The sequence below is a fragment of the Ascidia mentula genome, chromosome 3 (genome assembly GCF_947561715.1).
Source record: "Ascidia mentula chromosome 3, kaAscMent1.1, whole genome shotgun sequence".
Lineage (NCBI taxonomy): Eukaryota > Metazoa > Chordata > Ascidiacea > Phlebobranchia > Ascidiidae > Ascidia > Ascidia mentula.
Genome location: NC_138568.1, coordinates 3,513,536 through 3,537,570, shown reverse-complemented (window position 1 = coordinate 3,537,570; position 24,035 = coordinate 3,513,536). Strand labels below are relative to the sequence as shown.

The 24,035-nt window shown below is 38.6% G+C and overlaps 2 protein-coding genes across 2 annotated transcripts; both read right to left on the bottom strand.

The window, feature by feature from the left end:
• Window positions 1–6,761: 6,761 nt before the first annotated feature.
• On the bottom strand, window positions 6,762–8,303 carry LOC145894722 (putative 4-coumarate--CoA ligase 3). The gene has a single exon (XM_082983369.1). The coding sequence runs from the start codon at window positions 8,301–8,303 to the stop codon at window positions 6,762–6,764; it is 1,542 nt and encodes a 513-aa protein (XP_082839495.1).
• Window positions 8,304–10,626: 2,323 nt separating this feature from the next.
• LOC145894190 (nucleolar pre-ribosomal-associated protein 1-like) lies at window positions 10,627–23,906 on the bottom strand. The gene is made up of 37 exons (XM_082982682.1): window positions 23,762–23,906; window positions 23,390–23,532; window positions 23,136–23,243; window positions 22,890–22,985; window positions 22,748–22,829; window positions 22,443–22,562; window positions 22,168–22,376; window positions 21,782–21,915; window positions 21,557–21,721; window positions 21,135–21,321; window positions 20,747–20,917; window positions 20,436–20,555; window positions 20,213–20,359; window positions 19,954–20,073; window positions 19,635–19,789; window positions 19,103–19,263; window positions 18,683–18,809; window positions 18,437–18,533; window positions 17,507–18,262; window positions 17,146–17,219; window positions 16,703–16,937; window positions 16,197–16,452; window positions 15,947–16,055; window positions 15,737–15,805; window positions 15,464–15,655; window positions 14,851–15,010; window positions 14,589–14,735; window positions 14,342–14,486; window positions 14,197–14,280; window positions 13,712–13,957; window positions 13,039–13,181; window positions 12,664–12,817; window positions 12,368–12,483; window positions 11,594–12,273; window positions 11,155–11,297; window positions 10,917–11,018; window positions 10,627–10,822 (listed from the first exon to the last, which is right to left on the bottom strand). Exons 1-37 carry the CDS (start codon window positions 23,850–23,852, stop codon window positions 10,683–10,685), a joined length of 6,384 nt encoding a protein of 2,127 aa, XP_082838808.1. The 5' UTR covers window positions 23,853–23,906; the 3' UTR covers window positions 10,627–10,682.
• Window positions 23,907–24,035: the final 129 nt, after the last annotated feature.

Genomic DNA, 24,035 nt, shown 5'->3' with positions numbered 1-24,035 from the left:
GAATAACTTAAGGTTTCTGTAATTATTGCTTGAGTTCTTGTTTCAGCTCTCAGCAAAACATTGGGATCGTTATATATCTATTTTCTTGACATAAGCAGAGATGCTAGGTTTAGACAAGGCACAGGAATTGAACCATTACATCGAGCTTGTCGATCAAATACGAAAAAGGCAACAGACTTGTCGCATAAACATAAAATATCAAATAAGTCTGAAACATAAAATCGTTCGAAGTCTTGAGTAAACTGCAGATATTTTTCGAACAATTATTTAATATAATCAATTAAAACTAGAGTGCCATAAGCTACAATGGAATTGTTATGGATCATCTACTTCGCAGGAAGTTATTTTGTATAATATCTAGATTGTTACCATGGTGTTAAAAAGTGCATTACCAGACATTGAATGTCCCCAAATACCCATTGGTCAGTTGGCTCTGGAGAAAATGAAAAGCTGTGAAAAAAAGATTGCAGTGGTGGATCCCTACAAGGATCAATCGTGGACATTAACTCAACTATACGAACAGTCGATCGAGATGGCTTGTTGATAGACTTAAAAATTCAATCAAGTCATTTGGCAGTGTGTCAATTTATCCGGTCCAACTGGAAGCTGTTCTTTTATCTCATCCCGGTGTGGCTGAGGCGGCCGTTGTTCGATTTTTTGTTGTGAAAAAAGACCAAGCTTTAACGAAAGAATCTTTGCTTTGTTATTTCAACGCACAAGTGGCAGAATATCAGCAGCTTTTCGGTGGGTTGGAGTTTATTGATCAAATACCCAGAGTTCGTTTCGGAAAGCCAAAGAGAAGAGCCCTAGAGAAACTGTAGTTTTTTGTTGTATTGTTTGTTGAGAATGTAATATTATTTTGTGTATTTTTTTCATAATGTTTTTTGACACCAGAAACGATACACAAGTTTAGTTTCTTTTTTATCAAAATAATGCGCCGCTTTGGTGGCATCCATGCGTGCTCGATATTACATATGTCATGTAATTTTACATGAGACCCTGTATATGCATTTTCCACGACATCATACATTACATATCCTGCATTGCGACCCGTTTGAATTTCGAGTTTCTGTTTTGTACAAAGTGTCAACTTTACTGCTTCTTACTCAATAATGTTGATCGATTTGTAACTTTGCTTGATATTACATTGTGTTGTATATATATAGGCTTTGTATGTGTATCCATTCGAAGGAAAACTTCTTTGTTACTTTTGTATACTAATTTAACAAGAAATGCTGTAGTTGACCATAATTGTTTACATATTGTATTGTCGTAATCGGTACAAGCGGCAAGACCTCACATTTAAATCAGACGCTCATGTACAGTGAGTTTACATGACGTCGTGCTCGCTGGGGCGCTACAGCCAATGAAGCATTATACTACATCCCCGCTACGAATCACCACACACAACATAAACTTCACAGATCAAGACGAGTAGGAGGCACGACACGCCGTCCAGATCGTTGTATGATACGAGGAAAGGGAACAATGAGTGCACGATTCCTTCGTACATTTCAACCATTGTGGTGCACATAGGTCCGAAGATTTCTATGTGGCGACAAAACCTTGCATTTTTTCTCTGCCTTATCGAAGTTGATCCACGCATACGGCCATACGTATCTGGGGACATTCCGGGCAAATCTCGTGCACGATGACGCGCGTCAAAGTTACGCTTTTATTTCTCCTTTAAATCTCTTATTATATGACCGAAAACTGTCCATGTAACACCAGCATGGGACAAAGTTAAAAGAGAGGGTTGGTACGGTTGTCCTTACCTGCTTTCCTATGCACAACTCTGCGGGAGACCATCCACTCTGCAATGGCATTGCACGGTACGGTTGCAAAGCTAGATGCGCATCCTCGCGGTACGGTTGCAAAGCTAGATGCGCATCCTCGCGGTACAAGCGGCAAGACCTCACATTTGAATTAGTCGCGCATGTATAGCGAGTTTACATGACGTCGTGTTCACTGGGGCGTTACAGCCAATGAAGCATTACACTACACATCTGTACTTGAGCTCTGAGCAAAGAAATGGCCTGATTAAGGGTTAATCTTTAATTTTGCAAGTGAAAGCAAGTCAGGGGAGACCGGATATACCTCGAACCGAGTAGTTACGTCACAATTAGGTATTGTTAAAACACTATTTCGATAGCTTTATGTGTCCACATCACACGTCAACACGAACTTGAGAATTAAGTCATGCCTGCTTAGAAAATTATAACTGAAAAATTCAATTTAACAGAGTAACCTAGATTTTCAATTTGAATGTGTAAGGTTTTATATCAGGTACAAATGATTAAAATACAGAGATTGTTGGTTGATTATATGATTACGTATTCTTGGATGGATTAATGATGATTTTGCCTAACGTTCAGCAATACGGTCATATATTTTTTTAATTTTCATCGTTACATTGTTAATGATACTTTAGACATTGCAGCAAAACTGGCGAGAAGACAACACTTTTTGGGCAAAGTTATGATGAGGTCATAGAAGGGAGGAAACAGAGGCGGGCAACAAGATTGCTGTAGAGGTCACCCATCATTGCATGGTGATCCTTCAAACTGCAACGGAAACGTTGAATGTGATAGCTACGTGTAACTGTTGAATCCCGAGATGTTACTACATATATTTTACTGTTATAAACGCAACACCTCAGAGTAGCCCAGGTATCCATTGTCCAAATGTTCAACTTAAAAAGTTATCGATGTTGAAAGTGGTGCCGAACTGGGTCCTGAAAAAAGAGTAATTACCGAATATGTTTTCTTTTTCAAAACGAATATAAGCATCCGCTGTGAATTTGAACGGCGTGTTGGAACGATTACCACCTAGAACAGATTTAACATTTTCAAGTTAAGTTGGCAAAGGCATTGTGTAATACTTTGTGTTATCGCAAGAATGAGAATGGTGTGTGCGTTAAATAATTTTGAAAAGACTGCTGTCACAACTGGTTGACGTCTTTACCCTTTGCTGTGTACAACCTCGCCTGGTTGTATGTGTTTACAAACACAAGGAAATCTGGCACGAAGCTTAGTGCATCGGTAAGCCTGCATGTGCCAAATACGGTGACTTTATCAAATCTTTTTTATTTATACAGCAACACACTAAAAGGTAGACTTTGCCGTTCAGGTTGAGTTAATTTATTTTAATCGGTCAGGTATTTTCTTAATGCTTCAAACTATGCTTTGCGTGACAAGCAGAACTGGTACGTAACGGCAGTCGTTCAGTCACGTGTTTACGACCTCGTCACCAACAACTGCGTAGCTGTGCTTCTTCGTGTTTGCTTGTTGAATGATTCAAATAGTAAAATGAACAGTAGACAACAACATCTACAATTACTAAAACAGATAAACTACAACATGTTTTTTTTTATGAATGATCAGGCATTCGCGTGTTCGCTGAAGTTTGAACGGCGTGTTGGAATGATTGCCAATAAACTGAAGCAGATTTATCATATTCAGGTTAAGTTGGCAAAGGTATTGTGTAATACTCAGTGGTATCGTAAGAATGAGCAATGTTATGTGCGTTGAACAATTTAGAAAAGATTTCAGCGACTGCTCGTCGGCAATTTTTGCCCTTGACCTTGAAGCACCCCGCCTGGTTGTATGCGTTTGCACATACACGGAAAACTAGCACGAAACTTCATGAGTTAGTCTGGTTGCATGCGTTTGCACAGACACTGGTACGAAGTTTAGTGCATCAGTAAGCCTGCATGTGCTAAATACTGTGACAGGTGGATTATCAAATCTTTTTTATTTATACAGCAACACACTAAAAGGTTGACTTTGCCGTCCAGGTTGAGTTAATTTATTTCAATCGGTCAAGTAATTTTTTCACACATGAAAGCTTAGACCCAATAATATTAATTTTATGAGCTCCAAACATATTGCCAATGTTTCGATCTACAAAATTTCATCAGTGCAGCTTGGTGTGACAATTCCGCTTAGTCGCCACATAGTGGAAATCGTTGCCTGGTCATTTAGCCGGCATGACCATTTATAATCACAACGAGCTGCATAAGGTCGAAACAGTGACTATCTGTTTCACAGAGTATTTTTATCCTTCAAAATGTGATTTGTATGATAAGCTCAGCGTTTATATCATTTGGTGAATACTGATGTTGTAATAACACCGTGGTAATCTAATATAATTACCAGGAAATTAATTAATTCATTAATTAATTAAGTTAGCATGGTGCTGAAAAGTCAGTTTCCATCCTTGGAATGCCCAAATATACCCATTGGTCAGTTGGCCCTGGAGAAAATGAAAAGCTTTGGAAACAAGATTGCTTTAGTGGATCCCTACAAGGATCAATCGTGGACTTTTACTCAACTCTACGAACAATCGATCGAGATGGCTCTTAAACTTCGTTCAATTGGCGTCAAAAAGAACGACTTTGTTGAATTGGTTCTTGATTTTCATCCCAAATCATTCCCAATATTAGTTGGCCTGGCATTGTGCAAAGCTGTAGCCGTCTGTGGCAATGTAAATGACAAAGGTAAAGATATCGCAAAGCAAATTAAACAAGTTGAAGCAAAGTTTTGCATCTGCGATAAATGGCAACTAAAACAGGATCTGCTGGAGGAGGATTTACAGTTTGTCAAGATTTTCTCTTTGCTCGAAGTGCAAAACCTTGCGGTAAAAGGAGAAAAACAAGTCCTTGAGGAAGTTATTTCTGCGGATGGGGTTGATCTATCAAAAGATAACCTGTGCATCACATTTACAAGTGGTTCGACCGGTCAGCCAAAAGGAGTTGTAAATACAAATGCCAATTTCATGGAAGGAATCACGTTAAAATTGGCAAGTTTGCATTTGCAAGCAGGAGACTGTATGTTAACTTTGAGCATGCAGTTAGACCTTGCTGGGTACTTTGGCTTTTTCGAGCAATTAATCACAGGCTCTAAGCACATTATTACTACGACTCTTTCGCCCACATTTTTCAGCCAATGTGTAACTAAATACGGAGTAAACGGAGCTGATATATGCGATTTTCTTACAATGAACAGGCTAGCCTGCGAGTGTGATTTGGAAAGAAATACAACACCGCGGTTCATAATGTTTGGTGGCTCACCAATGCCAAAGAATATCCTTCAAACAGCAAATGAAAGGTTGAACGTGATAGTAACACAGAACTACGGGCTCTCGGAATGTTACTACATATCTCTCACTGTTACAAACCCAGCACCTCTTGATAGCTCTGGAATGCTTTGTCCAAACGTTCAACTTAAAGTTCTCGATGTTGAAACTGGTGTCGAACTGGGACCTGGAAAGCATGGAGAACTCTGCGTCAAAAGTAAAAGCTGCTTTAAAGGGTATTTACACGACCAGAAAGCAACGGATGCAGTTATGGATAATTGCGGTTGGCTTCGGACAGGAGACGTGGGGTATTATGATGAGGATGGTTACGTTTATGTAATAGATAGACTTAAAAATGTAATCAAGACATTTGGTAACATGTCAATTTATCCGGTCCAACTGGAAGCTGTTCTTTTATCTCATTCCGGTGTGGCTGAAGCGGCCGTTGTTCGAACCCATCATGAAACTTACAACGAGGCGGCGAAGGCTTTTGTTGTAAAGAAAGATCCGAGTTTGTCGAAAGAGTCTTTGCTGTTTTATTTCAACGCACAAGTGGCAGAATATCAGCAGCTTTTCGGTGGGTTGGAGTTTATTGATCAATTACCCAGGGTTGGTCTTGGAAAGCTGAAGAGAAAGGCGCTGAATCAACTTTAATATTTTTGTGATTTGCATCTATATAGCATTCACGTGTATTTTGTGCTATTTCTGTTGGTACAACAACATCCATTAACTTTATTTGTGTGGCTGGTACAAAAGTTTAACAGATACATGCTGCGAATCGCGATCTTATTCTGTTCTTTATATTTGGCATGCGTCAATTACTATGTGACAACAATGAATTTATCGATGCATGTCTGCCGTGTGTCCCGTAATACAGCCCCTGAAACGAAAAGAATTAGATATCGTTTGGAAGACTGAAACAATTCAATTACTAAGAAAGTGAGCAGAGGTCTAAGAGGTCATCACAATTTGTTTCAAAAACAATCAACCTATTAATTAGGTGCCCGAACGAACTTGTTTTTTAAAAATAGACATCTAGATCTACCACACGGATATTTTTCAAAACAGTTATCTAGCTCCATCACACGGATGTTTATTAGAATGGACCTCTAGCTCCACCACACGGATGGTTTTCAAAATAGTCCTCCAGCTCCACCACACGGATGTTTCTTTTAAATACACTTTAGCTCCCCCAAACGGATGTTTTTAAAATAGTGCTCTAGCTCCACGAATTTGAATGATTATATGTTCTAGATTTATTTCGAGGACAAAATCTGCCGAAGTCAATTCTATGCTCTTAATAAAGAAGGTTTCCTTCGATGGATGCACACACAAAGCCTATACATACAACACAATGCAAAATCAGGAAAGTTACAAATCGATCAGGATTATAAAGTTAGAAGCGGATAATTTGTGACACTCAAAACACAACAAAGAACTCGAATATCAACGAGGTCGCAAGGCAGTTTTTATATGTAATGTATGATTTCGTGGAAAATGCATATACAGGGTCTCATGTAAAATAACATGACATTTGTAATATCGAGCCTGCTATGATACCATCAAAGCGACGCAATATTTTGATAAAAAAGAAACTTGTGTATCGTTTGTGGTGTCAAATAACATCATGAAAAAATCACGAAATAATATTACTTTTCCAATAAAATACAAATGCAAATAAATAATTACAGTTTCTCTAGGGCTCTTCGATTTGGCTTTCCGAAACGAACTCTGGGTATTTGATCAATAAACTCCAACCCACCGGAAAGCTGCTGATATTCTGCCACTTGCGCGTTGAAATAACAAAGCAAAGATTCTTTAGTCAAACTCGGATCTTTTTTTACAACAAAGGCCTTCGCCGCCTCGTTGTAAGTTTCATGATGGGTTCGAACAACGGCCGCCTCAGCCACACCGGGATGAGATGAAAGAACAGCTTCCAGTTGCAAGGGAAAAATTGACATATTGCCAAATGACTTGATTGAATTTTTAAGTCTATCTATCACATAAACGTAGCGATCCTCATCATAATACCCCACGTCTCCTGTTCGAAGCCAACCGCATTCATCCATAACTGCATCCGTTGCTTTCTGGTCGTGTAAATATCCTTTAAAGCAACTTTCACTTTTGACGCAGAGTTCTCCATGTTTTCCAGGGCCCAGTTCGACACCACTTTCAACATCGAGAACTTTAAGTTGAACATTTGGACAAAGCATTCCTGAGCTGTTGAGAGTTGTTTGTATTGCAACAGTGAGGGATATAAAAAAACATTCCGAGAGCCCGTAGTTTTGTGTTACTATCACATTCAACCTTTCCTTTGCTCTTTGAAAGATCTTCGTTGGCATTGTAGAGCCACTTGTCATGATGAACTTTAAGCTTGAATTGCTTTCCAAATTACACCCGTAGGCCAGTTGGCGCATTGTTATGAAGTCGCATATATCAGCTCCATTTACATTGTATTTAGTTACATATTGACCAAATAGATCGGACGAGAGAGTCGTGGTGGCGACATGCTTAATGCCAGCGATTAAACACACGAAAAAGTTAAAGTATCCAACTGTGTTTAACTGCATACTCAAAGTTAAAAAGCAATCACCAGGTTGGAAAAGGAAACATTCCAATGATAATGTGATTCCCTCCAGGAAATTGGCATTTGTATTTTCAACTCCTTTTGGTTTGCCTGTTGAACCGCTTGTAAAAGTAACATACAGAGTATCTTGAAAAAGAGCAACACCCTCGGAGGACAAATGTTCTTTTATCACGTGTTTTCCTGGTTTTGCAACAAGGTTCTGCACTTCGAGCAAAGAGAAAATTTCAACTAACTTTAAATCTTCTTCTAACATTAGCTCCTGTTTTAATTGGGAACTTTCGCAGATGCAAAACTTGGCCCCGACTTGAATGATTTGCTTTGCGGCAGATTTTGCTTTGTCATTGACATTGCCACAGACGGCTACAGCTTTGCACAATGCCAGACCAACTAATATTGGGAATGATTTGGGATGAAAATCAAGAACCAATTCAACGAAGTCGTTCTTTTTGACGCCAATTGAACGAAGTTTAAGAGCCATCTCGATCGATTGTTCGTAGAGTTGAGTAAATGCCCACGATTGATCCTTGTAGGGATCCACTACTGCAATCTTGTTTCCAAAGCTTTTCATTTTCTCCAGGGCCAACTGAGCGATGGGAATTTGGGGACATTCAATGTCTGGCAATGCACTTTTTAACACCATGATAACAATCTAAATATTCTACAAAATAGCTTCCTGCGATCAAACAGATTATCCATAACAATTTCATTGTGGCTTATGCCGCTCTAATTTTTGTGATTATATTAAATCAATCATGTTTTCGGGCTTGGCAGCCCAGGCAATGCAGCCTTGCTGGATCAGCCACTTTTTCCTGACAAATCGGGGCGAGATTTGAAAAATCAAGCTCCCGGTGAGGTTTGAACTCACGACCCTGGGCTAACCAGGCCCAACGCTCTACCAACTGAGCTACAGGAACTCAGTGGTTTCACGGGCTTCACATATACGTAGGGGATCTTCACCTGATCCAGCTAGGCTGCATTGCCTGGGCTGCCAAGACCGAAAACCTCATGATCGCGATACGTTAGCTGTGATCGCCAAGCAAGGACCTGCGCAGTGGGGCGATCCTGCCTATCATGCCATTGCATGTAATATTACTGCGTTATATTAAATCAATGTACGAAAAAAGATACATTTTACTGAAGAATTCGAACGTGTATAAGTTCGAGATTTAAATTCAGTTATTTTAAACATAGATTTGCTTTGAGTTGTCAGTTGTACCTTCTAAGTGATCTGCAGTTTACAAACACAAACTGACAGCATACCTAGCAGTTGCACCTGTGATATTCCTTTCTTGTGCTACGGTGTTGACTCTCAACGCTGATAAGTTGAAAGTTCGCATGTATGTAGCCTTTTTCATGCTTGAGTGACGAGCTTCCTGTGTTGGGTCAATTCCTGTGTCCATATGTTTAAACCTCGTATCTACACTTATGTCAAGAAAATAGAAACAAAGCGAGTGTGTTGATAAAAGTTGAAATGAGAAATCTGACCTATTTTCTACTGTATCTTAGAATTCTGTTCAAACCACTAAGTAAAGTCTGAGTCAGCACAAAATCAACAAGTTGTGGTTGACTGGGTTACGTGAGCTCTACCGGATGGCTGATCATGCGTGTGTATATCGGGATCTGCAGTCATGCGAAATTTAGACAATATCATGCTGATATGGGGAACTTTAGTTATCTAAAATACTTCTCCGTACAGAAAACATGCCATATCCGATCATAATGAGGCAGGTTGGGCTAAATGATCTTGTATTAACTGGCAACTCACAAAACCCATGCGCGAACGTTTTATCACAGCAAGCTGTAGGAAAAAAATCCACAAAGGAACTGAAACAGGTTTCTGTTTATAATTATTAATGTCTAGTTTCTACGATGGTGATGACTGGTGACTCTCAACGCTGAAAAATTAATGATTTGCCTGCCTGTGACCTTTTTCATATATGATCGACAAGCTCTCTGTGTTGGGTCAAGATCGTCGTAATTCCTGTGCCTAAGTTTAACATTAACGACAAAGCCTACCTTTTTGAGAAGATTTGATAATCCACATGTATTTCGCACATGCAGGCTTACTGATGCACCACGCATTTCAAAAAAGAAAACATATTCGGTCATTATTCTTTTTCGGGGCCTAGTTCGGCAACACTTTCAACGTCGAGAACTTTAAGTCACAAATTTGGACAAAGGATACCTGGAATACCCTGCGGTGTTGCGTTTTTTTACAGTAAAAGAAATTTAGTAACTTTCGGGGATTCAACAGTTACACGTAGCTATCACTTTTAACCTTTCCTTTGCTGTTTAAAGGATCTGTTTTTAAGCTTGAATTGCTTTCCAGTGACGCAATAATTAATTAATCTTGGCGTTTTTGGTCGCAGATAGCCCGCAAATGGACCTCACAATAGTGATGATCAAAAATCAATCTTGGATAATCCTTTAGTCTGGCTCCGGAACCCATTAAAACATTATAAAATATTCTAGGGGGCAATCTGTTCTTTTGTCTCATCCCTTTGTGGCTGAAGCGGCCGTTGTTCGAACCCATCATGAAATTTACAACGAGGCGGCGAAGGCTTTTGTTGTGAAAAAAGACCAAGCATTGACAAAAAAACTTTGCAGACTTATTTGAACGCACAAGTGGCAGAGTATCTGCAGCTTTTCCGTGGCTTGAAGTTTATTGATCATATGATTTAACTGGCAACTCGCATGTCCCATGTGCGAACGTTTTATCACAGAAAGCTGCAGAAAAATTCCACAATGCAGGCCTTAAAAGAAAACATATTCGGTAATTATTTTTTTGGGGACCCTGTTCGGCACCACGTTGGTCGAGATCCCCTGCATATGTGAAGGTCGCCTGGCAAGTTGTGCGTTTGCGCACCAGCGTACCTTGGCAACAATAGAACCCGTGAAACCACGCATCATTATGAAATCATTTTCATTTACCAACACAAAAATGACAAAATGGAATTGTCCGCTTTTGTATTGTGACGATAGGAAGAATATCGACGCACGAATCCCGCAAGCACTTCATTTAATCAGAAATATCTTGACATTCCTTCAATATCACCCTTCGGCGTTCGTCTATGCTCGTGAAAAGTTCCAACTGTCCTTCTGTGGGCTCTGTTAAAGAGTCCCGCTTATCGGAAACGTCGTAAAAAAGCAAACAAAGTTCTGCGAAAAAAGGGGGGTTATTTGAGTTCAAAGCAGGAATAGTTGATGCTGACCGGAACGAAGGTGTTCCGTTGAACACGAATGATGGATTTACCTGCAAAGTGACCGATGTCCGACGAATGAGTGAAAATATATTCCCCGGTTCGCTGTAGGACGCTCTCCAGTGACACCCAGCGGCGACTTGTTGCGCCGTTTGCTGTTGAGATGTAATAATACGTCGTGTTTGACAAACTTTCGACAAATAAAATCGACATAAAGAGACGCCTTAAACCACTTTTGAAAAGTTTACAAGAGTTTCGCATGTACCGAAGATTATTTTCTCCACAAAGTACCTTGAGATATTGCTGCAGTCCAATCTTTCAGCCACTGTAGAGCAGGTTTCAATAAATGACCGAGGTGTTGTGACATCATAATTGCTTCCATTGTCCAGGACAAGATTGAAACCACGTCTTCAGTGGGGAGTGACGATATATGCCTGCAAAATATGGACAATAAACTTTGGGAGTTTACGAAACGTCTTTAGGGTTTCGAACTAAAAAGTAAAGTAGGGTTAATTTTTGAACAAGCGTGTTGTAGTCACTGAAAGTAGACAACATAAGACGTAGCTCGACCGAGATGTACCGTATTCTTAACATTTGACAAATACCTTTCTATACAATGCGGGAAAGGTTATCTTGAAAGGTGTTTGTCTGGCGATTTTTAAACGTTATGTCTACGATTCTTGCACACCATTACCACAATGTAAATTTTACAAACCACAAATAAGGTCACCTATTTGGATGTTTCCAGGCCAGCAAAACCTTCACGCATTCGAGAGATCCTTCCAGTCCGTTGTGGTTCAACAACAGACCGACGTGTTGCACAAGTCGCGCTTGTACACTATTCACCGCCACGTCATCACCTATGACGTCATCGCCGTATCGCTTCCGCAAGTAGTCCAAACAGCCACCAGAAACGCAAATTACGTCGATAAGTGACTGTGAAGTTTCGTCGTCAAGGTCAACGCATTGAAATTCTGGGTGTTCAGGGACTGATGTTTTTATTAGGTTGGAGAGTAACTCCATGGAAAGGTTGATGAGCTGTCTGGCGAGACGCAGAGATACCGGTATGAACCGTTTCCTTGCATCCCGCCCTTCTACAGTCCTCTCGTCCGTCTTTGCAATTTCAATACCACTTTCCTCTTGAATTTCTTCCATTTGGGCTGGTTGGTGACGCGCGTCGATTTCCGGGACCTGGTGGGTTATGTTAGGGGCCAATGAGCCCCACAGGGACTTTAGAACCCCCGCAACTCCCCTGGTTGGGTCCCGGCGCTTGGAGGAGTCGCTCCCGCCATCTTGTGTACACTTGCGGTCTGAATGTCGGATGACAACGTCAAGTAACCAGGGCAGGAGCCCGAGGTTGTAAACGAGGTCGAAAGCAGCTCCTCGGATAACACAGCAGTTTCCTAGTACCTGGAATTTAAAGAGAAATACCTGGAATTTGAAGAAGTACCTAGAAATTAAAGCAGTTTGGATCATTTAACACTTTAACACACTATCCTCTCACCTTTAACACTTGCGCTCTGGTCTTGTTGTCGCTGGTCGGTGATGTGTAATACGTCATCATAATGCGAAGAAGCTGTCGGCTTTGGATCACGTGATAGTCGCCCATGTCACGAACACCTGTAATTACACCACAGATACATGTCGACTGGGAATTGGCAGTGAAACGCAAAAAAACTAAAAGTCTGTCCTTGCCCATAAAAAAACTAGCATTTGTGTTGATAAAATACAGGATGTTATTAATTTCAAGCTACCGTGTAGTCTGTTAACGTTTTGGTGACGAGAAACACATGTTGGCACCTTGCGCTAGTAGATTAAGAATCCAGGCTCGCTCCGTTTTATATTCCATATCTGTGCTGAAGAAAAGTACGTAGAACTCGGGAACGTGACGTAGGTCCAAACCGGGTTTAACCAGTAAAAACCGGTTGAGCGCGAAGTACATATGCTCGGCCGGCTGAAAAAGTAAAACCGTGTGCCACAATTATGGGATTATATTTGGACGAAGTTTTGCCTCAAGAAGTTGCCTAATATGAACAAATTTCACATACATTTACACGAAAAAGCTTAAAAAGTACATACATAATCGCACCACTGTAAAGTCCTTGCCATTACAGGTTTCAGTTACACAGAATACATACTTCGCTTTGGGTATAGTATCAAATAAAAATTGCATACCTGACACATGATTTCGGCCATCTTGGCGAGGTACAACCCCATTATGGTGGAAATTTTTCTAACCGAGCCTTTGTCAATTTCGGCGGCGTTCCGAACGCATCTGAGCAAGTAGAGGGTGAGGTTCTTTTCGGAAAACCACAGAGCTGCAAAACAACGGTTTGTATCTTGAACCTAGTAGACGTTTTTCGCTATCTTATTGCCTCTGTTGTTCGTGCTAAAATCCTTCCAAAGTAGCGATTTATTCGGTTTATAAATGAAATTATGGCTGCGGACAGTAGTGCACACTGTTTCGACTTGTGAGGTCTCATGGTTCGTTTCTGTTTGTCAACTAGTTTGGCTGCCCAACGGATTAACTTGGAAAATTCTGGGCTTGACAAGATACTAAGTTTGCCGCTACAGTCGCCAGCTGCACTGATAATACCATACGGGTCGAAATAGCGTGCACTGATGTCTGCAACTCAATAAATCTTATGACTCTTATGGATAGTTTGCAAATGCGTTTGTTCGATATTGATTACAACAATACGGTGGAATCATAGCAGTTTAACATAGCTGTCACGCCTGAATGAGTATCCGAAATGTCACATGACAAACGGCAGACCTAATCACCGCAGAGTAACGCACACGTATGTAATACACAGGGTATATATTCGTTTTCGATCAAGATCCTTACGTTCGGCGAGCTCGTAGTATCTTGCCAAGCAACCCGCCGCCAAACTCCTTATCATCGGACAGTGGGAAGACAGGGAGACCAGAAGGAACGCGAGCGCCCCCTGGCGGAGTATAGAACGACAGTCGATGAGATTTTCCGGGACGAGAATTGAGGAAAATACGGAGAGAAGGAACTGGGGGTCGTAGCGGGGACCTATTTCTGCCCCAGCTTCGTCTTCACTGTATAGGGAAATGGCGGTTGGATTTTCTGAAAACAAGAAACTGAGTATTTAGGAATGACATAATGGTTTGTGCTAATTCAGAATCGCTGTTCAGCTAATATATTGAGGTATATTTGACAGGACCGAATTCAAATGTGATTGTATCAGAAGAGCATTGGCAAGCCACTTTGCCTACTTGTGTATCTCAAATGATTCCAATACATTTACCACGCTGTTTTGTCTGTTTATTATACATTAGGATTGCCTAGTTAGACACTTTACCAACCTTTCACGTTGTCCAGGGGAATGAAACGCCTCCTGATGGGAAAATGTAGCAACGAGTTGGCCATTACATCTCTATCGATGCAAGCTAGACACAAAGAGGTAAGTTGAGCCAAAGTAAAAATGAATGTGGATATATATGTACATACCGAGTACTTTGTTTGGCGCCGGTTTCTTGTACAGTGTTTCCCCCATGTTTTTTCGAGCCTGATACGACTCCAGTGCAGTGTTTCCCCAAAGAAAAGGGCTGCAGTCTGCGGTCGATATGCCGTTCGCTTCATAAAGAAGGAGAATCTGGCCGTAAAAATACAGTTTCTCAAAGTTACGAAGAAACTATTCGATTGTTTTACTATACTGTAGAGCAGCAACTAAACGACACCAGTATAAAGCACAGACCTGCAGAATACATTGGTCGGCATCTGATAGCGTGGCGTTGTAGGCAGCCAGTAGATAGTGATAATCAGACACGTGGAATTCACTGGGATCACAACGCTGAACCAAACTAAGCAGAAGTCGAAGGAGACTCGTCTTTGAGAGACTTTCCTGCAATAAAATAAACACAGTTAGTTTTGTTGGCGGATCTGTGCACTGTACTTTAAAGTATTTTAATTAATCTGTTCTTCTTTAATTTAATATTTCTGGCACATTTTGTGCTTACGCTTTCGGTGGTGGACAAGACAATCTCGAGGAAATTCGAATGACTTGTCACCATCTTGAAGAGAGTGGTCGCCTTCAGCAGTTTGTGGCTATTGGCGGTTTCCATTTGCAGGATCTGATTTCGAAGAAATTCGCATACGTTAGGATTGGCAATCTGGTACCTGCAAGCACACGTAAGATTATTTGTCGATATTCCTGCACAAAATTCGGGACACAACAACCAACTGGAAAAGGTAGCATCATACTTAAAAAGGCGGTATCGTCAGAAAAGATACATTTTGCCTTCGCAGGCAACGCCAGTAACGCCTATTTCAACATATATGATAGGAGTGATATTTTAAAGCTCTTCCTCACTTGAAAAGCAGTGCTAAACGACCTTTTACAGAAAATATTATATTCTTTAGATTGCGTTCCACAATCATTGATGCATTTGGCACTTCCACTATTTTTTATATCTCAAAGAAACCGAAATATTTCTTATAATTTTAATTTTAACAACAATATAATTTAAAAGCAATAGAGTCAATTATGATCAGTAAGCTGCTTCGATCTATTTGGTCGCCATGGTGACCGAAGACTCTCTTGTAGACGAAACTTCAAGTCAAGAAACTTACTTTAAGGCACTTTTTACAAAACTGTTCCAACTCTCTGGAAAGTTGTTGTCGCGAAGCAAAACACTGGAATCGGCGACGCCCAGCACAGAGGAAATAGATTCCAACAGATGAGATATTGCCGTAGTTTGATCAACTAGGTTGCTCTTCACAATGTCGCAAGACAACGACATAGCCTTGCTTACAAGTTTTGATCTAAGGTATTTGAGTAAATGTTTTAATACTCTTTTAATAATCCGCTCGTATCCACAACAAACAGAGAAGAGGAAAACGCACCTGAATTCGGTTAAATTGTCTTCAGTTTCATCAGCAACATTTTTTAGTAAAGCAGCAGCCACCTTCCACCTGTAGCATAACAGATTACTAAAAAAAAGTTTGTTGCAGTTCAAATTTTACCAAACCACAAATTTTTTTCTCTATTTTGTCTTGCGTGTTATTTAGCAATATTTTGTGAACATACTTATGTTTTATGTTAGCTGTAGTTACCTTGTCACAAAATTGTTCACACCCAAACCCTCCAGAACTTTCTGCTCAAGCTGGCGTTTCATGTCGCCATGGAAACATCCCGTTTCAATCGCCCACTTCAGTAAAGAGGCTAAAAATCACACATTTAAGCACACTGGGATTTGAATAAATAAAAAAATCATATTTGACCATCCATAAAAAAACAACGTTCAATGGGTGACATTTCATTGCATTTGGCAATAGCAGAATGCCAAGATATACGACTCTTTACCATGTGAATCTGCCAAGTGTCCAGGCATACTTTCTTCGCCAAACGACAACATGCACTTCAAGATAGCAGAACTTGCAAGAAACTTCTTAAACTTGGCAAACAAGTCATTGGAGAAAAATTCAGAGGACGGCTGCAATACTGGTAACTTTATTGCCATGGCAACTGCAGGGATAATTGTCTCAACTGAAAGGGTTTTCCTCTTTATGATGCAACGCACAAAACTGAACTGTAGGGCCAGGTTTTGTTGCACGGTGATCTGAAAAAATCATAGGAAACACTTTAAATGGTGTAAATATGCAAATAAAGTGTATCATAAAATTAATGTTAATTTGTAGGACAAACAACATAGCTGATATATTGGATGTGAATATGGTCTAAATTGTTTGTCCTAACTGTAAGTTAAGTTCCTATCTTAATTTGATTGTCATCTAGAAGTTACCAAATAAATGCCATTTTTCATGTTGTAATCTCTAAAAAAAAGTAATAGCGAAGGTGTCTGTTAGTACCTTGAGTAAGTTTAACAAGTCAATATTTTCACTGTGATCCAAACACCATTCCAACAAGGTTTTATCCATTTCCAAAACTGTGGATGGAAACTTGGTGCAAAATGCAGAAATTTCATGAAGCAATTTCAGTTTTGCTTCATTGAGTTTCCCACAGTCCACAACTGCAAGTAGGGATTTGTTTTCTTTTGAAGTTAGTGGGTTTGAATTGCAGGTCTTGGTCAAGATTTGAAGACACCTGGAATCAAATGTTAGATCTAACGGACAATCTTAACTATTTAAGAAAATGAAACATTTGGATTGCAGTGATTAAGAGTGTTTAAATATATTTTCTTGTCCACACATTCTTTAAAAATTGAAAGCAAACTTCTCCGCTTTACAATATTGCTTTGATCGTATTCATATGTTCTTTTAATAACAAATTTTCGTTCAGGTAAATAGTTTACCTTGCCATTATTTGAATGTGGGTGTTTTCATCAGTTTCATGATGTGAATGACAACCCATAGCTTCCATCAGCAACTAAAGCACAATTAAATATGAATCATTGGTGCAATGGTTAATAGTGCAATTGTGCACAGCTATATTAGGGCCATATGATCCACTTTTGTTGATTAATTTTTAATAGCCTATGAGGTACTGTGGCAATTTTTTACTGTCATATTTGTTTTTACATACAGATGAATCTTATAGTGAGATAATTTGTCCACCCATGGGATATAATGTTAATAATTAGACTCAAAGGTGCATTCACATGAATCACTTGCTATAGCCCATTGGTTGGAAGAGTAAGGTTGACAAAAACCCACCTTGTGAACAGCAGAAGCAGAAAGAAAATTTGAAAGTTGATCAAAGGACATCCAAACCAAAGCCAGAATTTCATTGCTTTGGTGTAGATCAGGATTGCACAAAAATTCACTTGAAGAAGTCCTCATTCTTTCCAGATAAACACCAGAACTCTGAGCTTTTACGTTGTTGCTGTTTTTCGCAAATAAATCCAATTTATAAAACAATTTATTCACATATTCTGTGACCAGAGCTGAAATTTCACAGTTCTTGAAGTCCAAGTAAGCATGCTGAACTATCTGACTGCTTAAAGCTGCGGAACATGTCACAATAAATCTTCTTTCATCTAACTTTGCCATCAGTTTACCACTGCATTCCATTAGGTGCTGTAGTAACTTGGCCAGCACTGCTGTAATGTCAGACGATGACCCGTAACATAATGGCAAGGTTCGATTCATAAAGTCCATGTGTTGTGCAACTTGGGTTTCAAAGGTATGATTTTGCAATGGACCAAATACACTACAATCTTCCTGGTCATCTGGATTTAAAACCAGTTCCACTTCCGTTGTTGTAGCAATTGCATTTTCTAGTTTCCTAATATGTTTTTTAACTTTGCTCAGTTTTGAATTTTTGACAGCTTGCAATGCTTCATACACTTTATCAAACCAAGTGGCTGAGGCAAAAATTGGATTCAACACCGAAGATTCCAGAATTTCATTTGCAAGACAATTTTTTTGCAAAAACATTTGAAGCATTGGCAATTTGTCTTTCACATTCAACTGCAACACACAAAAAATAAAATGACAAATCATTAACCTGCTCAGGTGGCTAAAAATTTATTTTTAAAAGCTAAAGGCGGCTCAAAGACAAAACAAATACTTTCTACGTTTGATGATACAGTTAAACATATCTCATTTAAATATAAGCTGTATTTGTAAAATAACATCAATTACCTCAGTGTTCAGGTTTTTCAACACTGACAGAAACATGTCCGAGGATTGTGACAAGCTGTGGTGGTAATATAACTCAATAACAACAGAAACCAGGTACCTCGAAAAATAATTGATATTTGTAAAATTTAATACTCATTGAAACATACACCGTATTTTAATATGCATCGTACAAAAAATACCATCTTCTAGGAATTATTTGGATTTAGTTATTCCAAAGCATATTCATTAAGGTATTTGGCCACCTACCTATCCAGAGTCTGAAAATTATCTGCAACTTTAGTTGTCATGTCGGGTCGATTTATCCATTCAAATGCAGCACATAATAACAATGACATAGGATGTCCTGCTGCACAATTAGTGTTTACCTTTATGCCTGTTGGAGAAGAAAATAACCCAATAAACATTTAATGACATGAAGTAATGGAAATAAATAAATACATAAATATATTTTGCAGCCAATGTAACATAGTGTTTTGACATGTATGTTGTTTATGCAAATCAAATCATTTTTTGGCACTAAACCATTTTAATTTTTTGCGTATTAGCTACTGAATGCAACATAAATTAACTATAAATATATACTGGGGGAAATTGGCATGGGTGCCGATATAACCTCCAAAGTTTCACCCATGATAAGGTATAAACATTAAAAGAAAATAGTTTCACCTGGATCTGATATTGGGGTTGTCACCAACTCACAAGGAACAACAGTTTTTATTTCAACATCTGGCAAATTTTGCCACCATTCTTCGTTAACTGTAATATTGCTGGTGGGTTGGTCACTAACTGATGTGTCCACCATGAAAGCCATGTTCTTTTCAGAATACCTGCACAACATTTTAGCATTTTTAGAGATTTAGATAATCAAACGAACAGCGAGTAAGCTGCGTAAAACAACCAGGCATTTTAACGCAATGTGTCATGCCTTAACTTTATATGTTTTATGTAAATTTAAACAATATTTTTTAATTGTGTATAAGCTGCAGACAGATGTTTCTACCTAAAAGGTCTCATCAGTGCAGCTGGTGTGACTATCAGACGACTTTGCTGACCAAACGGCCAAGCAAAGTCTTCAACTATCACCATCATCCGTTGGTTACAAAACTTTTCATATTATTGGCTCCACATTGCTTATCAATACTTTTTAAGCATGTTTTTCTTACTGACAAAGCTGTATATCCATTACAATTTTATTTACCTATGAGGACGTTTTGCAACTTCTGCACAAAGTTCCTCGAAAAATGACAACAAAAATTGTTTGTCACATTCCGCCATGCTCGAGGTGAAATATTTTAACCATACTAGCTCTTCACCATTCTTCTCATGGTCAATAATGTTGTTCATGATGCAAACCTTAGAAGCAAAATTGTGTGTTACAAAAAGGTAACTCTGGTGCAAATTATATCTGTGCATGTATACGTCATAGACTAATAGTCATGTTGCAAAAATTGTTTGGGAAACTGTTCGAAAAATATTTGTGTTCTGAACAAGACAAAAAGTTTAATAGAAACAATTACCTGTCTGTACAAATGGAGGGATTTGTCTAAAACTTCATTGGTTGCTGGTGGTTTCTGAGAGATGGTGAGGTCAGTAATAATCTTAACAAGTTGATAAAACGACGTACATTTGTTGTCGCCCTTCAAAGAAAACAGAAAAATTGATAGAAATAAATTTCTCACATATCTATTGAAAAATTTTATCATTAAAAGATTAACTTTACACAGCTAAAGCAGGTGTGAATTGTGCATAAAATTTGTGTCTTTTTCATAAAATTACCTTTTTGAACCATTTGTATTTGTGTGGCGCATGCGATAGTATTTTAACTGCATGAAGCACAGTGCTAGGACATGTTGACAATCTTTCCAGGCCAAACAAGAGACGACTGAAGTCATACTGGCATTGTGAGAAAGCTTCCGGAAGGTTCTAACGAACATATAGGAATTTGTAGTGACAAAATCTCCTGATGTGTTGGAATGCTGAACAGGTGAAAGACTCATACCTCTTGACACATGGATAGTATTTTCAGCATCTCTTCTTGAAATCCATCATTGTTTTTAGAGTCTTTTGTTTCTGCAGATGTTGACCAGATTGTAATGAGCGAGCCTATATCTGGAAGTATCTGCAAATCGTACACAGAAGCAAAGTAATGTGCAATATTCCCTTGCTATAACATGAATCCATAAAACAGTGTACAGCGTATTAAAAATTGGTCTACTTGTTTATATTTGTGTGTATAGTAACGAGATATCACTGACAATAGCAATGAAGGAATGATTCCCAGTATAGATACTATTGTATTTTTTCTTATACCTTGGAAATTTCACTACAAAGGAGAGATTTAAGGTTGCATCTTTCCTGTTGAGAATAGTTACTTTTAATCCAGATTTGGTCAGTTTCAATAAATGCAATTGTTTTCTGTAAATTCTCCAGTGTCATGTTAAGGATTTTACAACCTTCCAACTGAACTCTGCAGTTGGGATGCTGAAACAAAAACAGGACACTATGTAAAAAATAAATAAATAAAAAATATTTGTTTTCAACTATTACTTGGAAAGTAAGTTTTCAACTATTGAATCTTGACTGGACAATTTACAGCCTACATTTTGTGATAATCATCTAAAATTTTGACAGATGTTGTCTGACTACAGACAATTTTAAAGTAAAAGAGATTTTTCAGTTATTTGAGAAATAATATTACCTTTAAAGCTGATTTTAGAACAACACGCCTGAAAGCAGAGGGAACAATCCCTGGAATCGCCATGGCAACAAGTTTGGCAATGTCAGGTTTAGGCAGTTGACAAGATTTGGCCACTTCACATATGGCAGGAGGAACAGAAGGCTGTGCTTTAAAAATGTCCACAACCAGGGAGCAATTGTTAAACCACCTGCAGTTCAATGCAAGAACCTTGTTATTTTGGGGATCAAATCGGCTGACTGATAATGCAAATAACATTCTATAACATGTTTTATTTTTTTGGAACATTTCAACACAATCAGTTAAATGAACGTTTTCAGATTATATGTCAGCCTTTTTGTTCTCTTTCTGAGAAAATCTGTTCAATGTATTCACAAGCTATTTGTGTCAAGTTGAGTTTTTGTTAAACTAAATTCTCATCTCACTTTTCTGTTGGTCTGGGATCAAACGACAAATTGCATGTGGTCAAATAACTGTGCAAAAGATCAGGACAAGATTTAAGGATTTCCACCACCAGGTGATGTGCAAGAGTGTCACTTGATGCAGTTTTCAGATCAACGAGAAACTTCAACAGAACATGATTTTGTGATCTACATTAACACAAGTTCAGTTGTTATCGCACTTGATGAGCAGAAGAAAAATGCACACACCTTGAGGCTGTTCCATATTCTTTATCTCTGAAATTAATTCCGTATTTGTGGGGACAGCAACAATGAAATAAAAAGTCATAAGCCAGCAGCTGTATACTGTTTTTTCCTTCAATTTTTTCTTGTCCTTCTATAGTCTGTAAAAAGTTTGTTACACAATATTTACAAATATAACTGAAACTTTCAAGTGCAAAACGATGGCAAATACATTTTGTTAAGGCAGTTAAACTTTTAATGAAATACATCCCATAAATGACAATGCTTTCACATGCACCTTATAAAATATTTTAATACTGTTATTTGTTTTTGTCTAAAATAGAACAATTTGTTAAAAACTTCAACAGCAACTTATATCAACAGCAAAACATCAATTAAATATCCAGTTTTACCTCATCTTCAACAGCTATGTCATATAATCCATCCCAGTGAAACAGTTCAGCGACACTATTCAACACATCGCGTGCGGCCAAAAGCTTAATTTTGTTTGTTTTCGGGATAAGAAGATTCTTTGTCACTTTGTCACGAACGCCCATGAGAAAGATTTGAATAACTGACGCAGGATCTGAAGAAAGTCCTCTAAAAACTTCGTCCACAAAACCTGAAACAATGTATGGGATATTTTTTTTTCTAATAAGCCCCCTTATAGATAGTTGCAACTACTCACCTCTGGTTTCCAACACATGCTTCATTGTCTCAATGTCATCACTCATAAAAAACGACAAAACAAATCGCACTAAGCACAACCTTATGTTCGTTGATGCCTTTTGTTTGCCTTGCTTTGAATCTGTGTTATAGAACAATGAATGTTCAAGAAAACATTGCTAGGGGGGATTTACAAATAATATTTATTTATATGAACCTAAAATGCATTAATTTTTTGTAGAGAGATATACTGCCAACAATTTCATGTATCTTTGTTCATGGCATGGACATCTTTAAAATCAATGAATAATGAACAGGGCACTGTACTTGTTTGGTACTTGGCCAAAGATGTTAGAATTTTTCCTCCTAGGTCGAGAGTGTTGGCAACATCATTTGCACACTCTTTATTCTAAAGGTAATAAGAAAAAACTGCATTCAGCAAGCAAAAAATGACTGTTTTAACACATACCTGCATAACCATTGAAGTTAACATTCGTAGGGTAGGAACTATTACTCTTGCTGGGTTTTTCAAGCTAAGAGCACCATACAACTCTCGCAAATGACCCTAAAAGTGAATTGTGAGAAAAAAACACACACATGGTTGTGGTTATTGGATAAATAATCAAAAGTGTTGCTATATAAAGTAGCTGCAGATAGAACCATAGTGTTTTGGCACTTAGGGCCCTAACAGAATGACTTAAATACCCAGACTTACTTGCAAAATTCTCCTGCAAATTGTAACACCAACAGATGCATATCCCAGTGATAGATCACTCCCAGTTCTTAGCAAAATAGTGACCAGTGTCTCAAACACAAGACAAACCTTTAAAACATACGTCAGTTTATACAGTAAGGCATAATATTTGGCTACATCGAAAAACAACCAACAATATCAACTCACATTTAGTAACACGAAACTAAAATGAACCACGAAAAACTAGTTTAAAACAAAAAAAATGTTTTGCTCACATTTGTTGGTGATGTCTTCCCTCTTTCAATGCACTTAAATATTTCTGAACATTCTGGTGATACGGAAATGTACGCCTTAACAATATCATGAGTGTTGTGTGACTCCTTGTAAAGTCTGCTTGCCTGACAGAAGCGCTGCAAACCTATTCAAATCAAGGTTTAGTGACACACATCACATATATTAACTTCTATGAGCATCAGAAAACAGATGTACCAGACTGGAAAAAAACACTTTTGCGAAAATTCGCCGATAATCCGCGCAATATCAATTAGCTAATGCAAAAAACGTTGCGCTCGTCCGCGCAATTAACGATCGCCGAAACGAAATCCTCCGCGCAAAACACAAACTTTCCAATCTGGCAGATGTATTACCTTTGACATAGAGCACTGTATCCGTAAGCATTTGGGTGAACTCCAGGGAGGTGAATGTCTCATTTTCCTTAAATTCCGTCCTTTCAGACATGCTTGATTTTTGTCGTTTTGTGTCATTCTCACTTCCAGCTTTCTTTTTGCGTTTACCCATGTTGAGCAACCGAAAAACAACCTCTGTTTTGTTATCCGAACGACTTCAAAGCAGGCATTGCTAGTGCGACTAACAGAATCGATAAGTCAAAAGTTACCAAAGACGTTCCGCATAATCAAACAG

Bases quoted from the DNA above. Each gene is read 5' to 3' on its own strand.
- LOC145894722 (XM_082983369.1), bottom strand. From the start codon at position 8,303: ATGGTGTTAAAAAGTGCATTGCCAGACATTGAATGTCCCCAAATTCCC.
- LOC145894190 (XM_082982682.1), bottom strand. From the start codon at position 23,852: ATGTCTGAAAGGACGGAATTTAAGGAAAATGAGACATTCACCTCCCTG. The intron at 21,916-22,167 runs GTAAAACTGGAT...AACTTTTTACAG, and splicing joins ACATAGCTGTTGAAGATGAG to ACTATAGAAGGACAAGAAAA. The intron at 13,958-14,196 runs GTTGGTAAAGTG...TCTTGTTTTCAG, and splicing joins TCCCCTGGACAACGTGAAAG to AAAATCCAACCGCCATTTCC.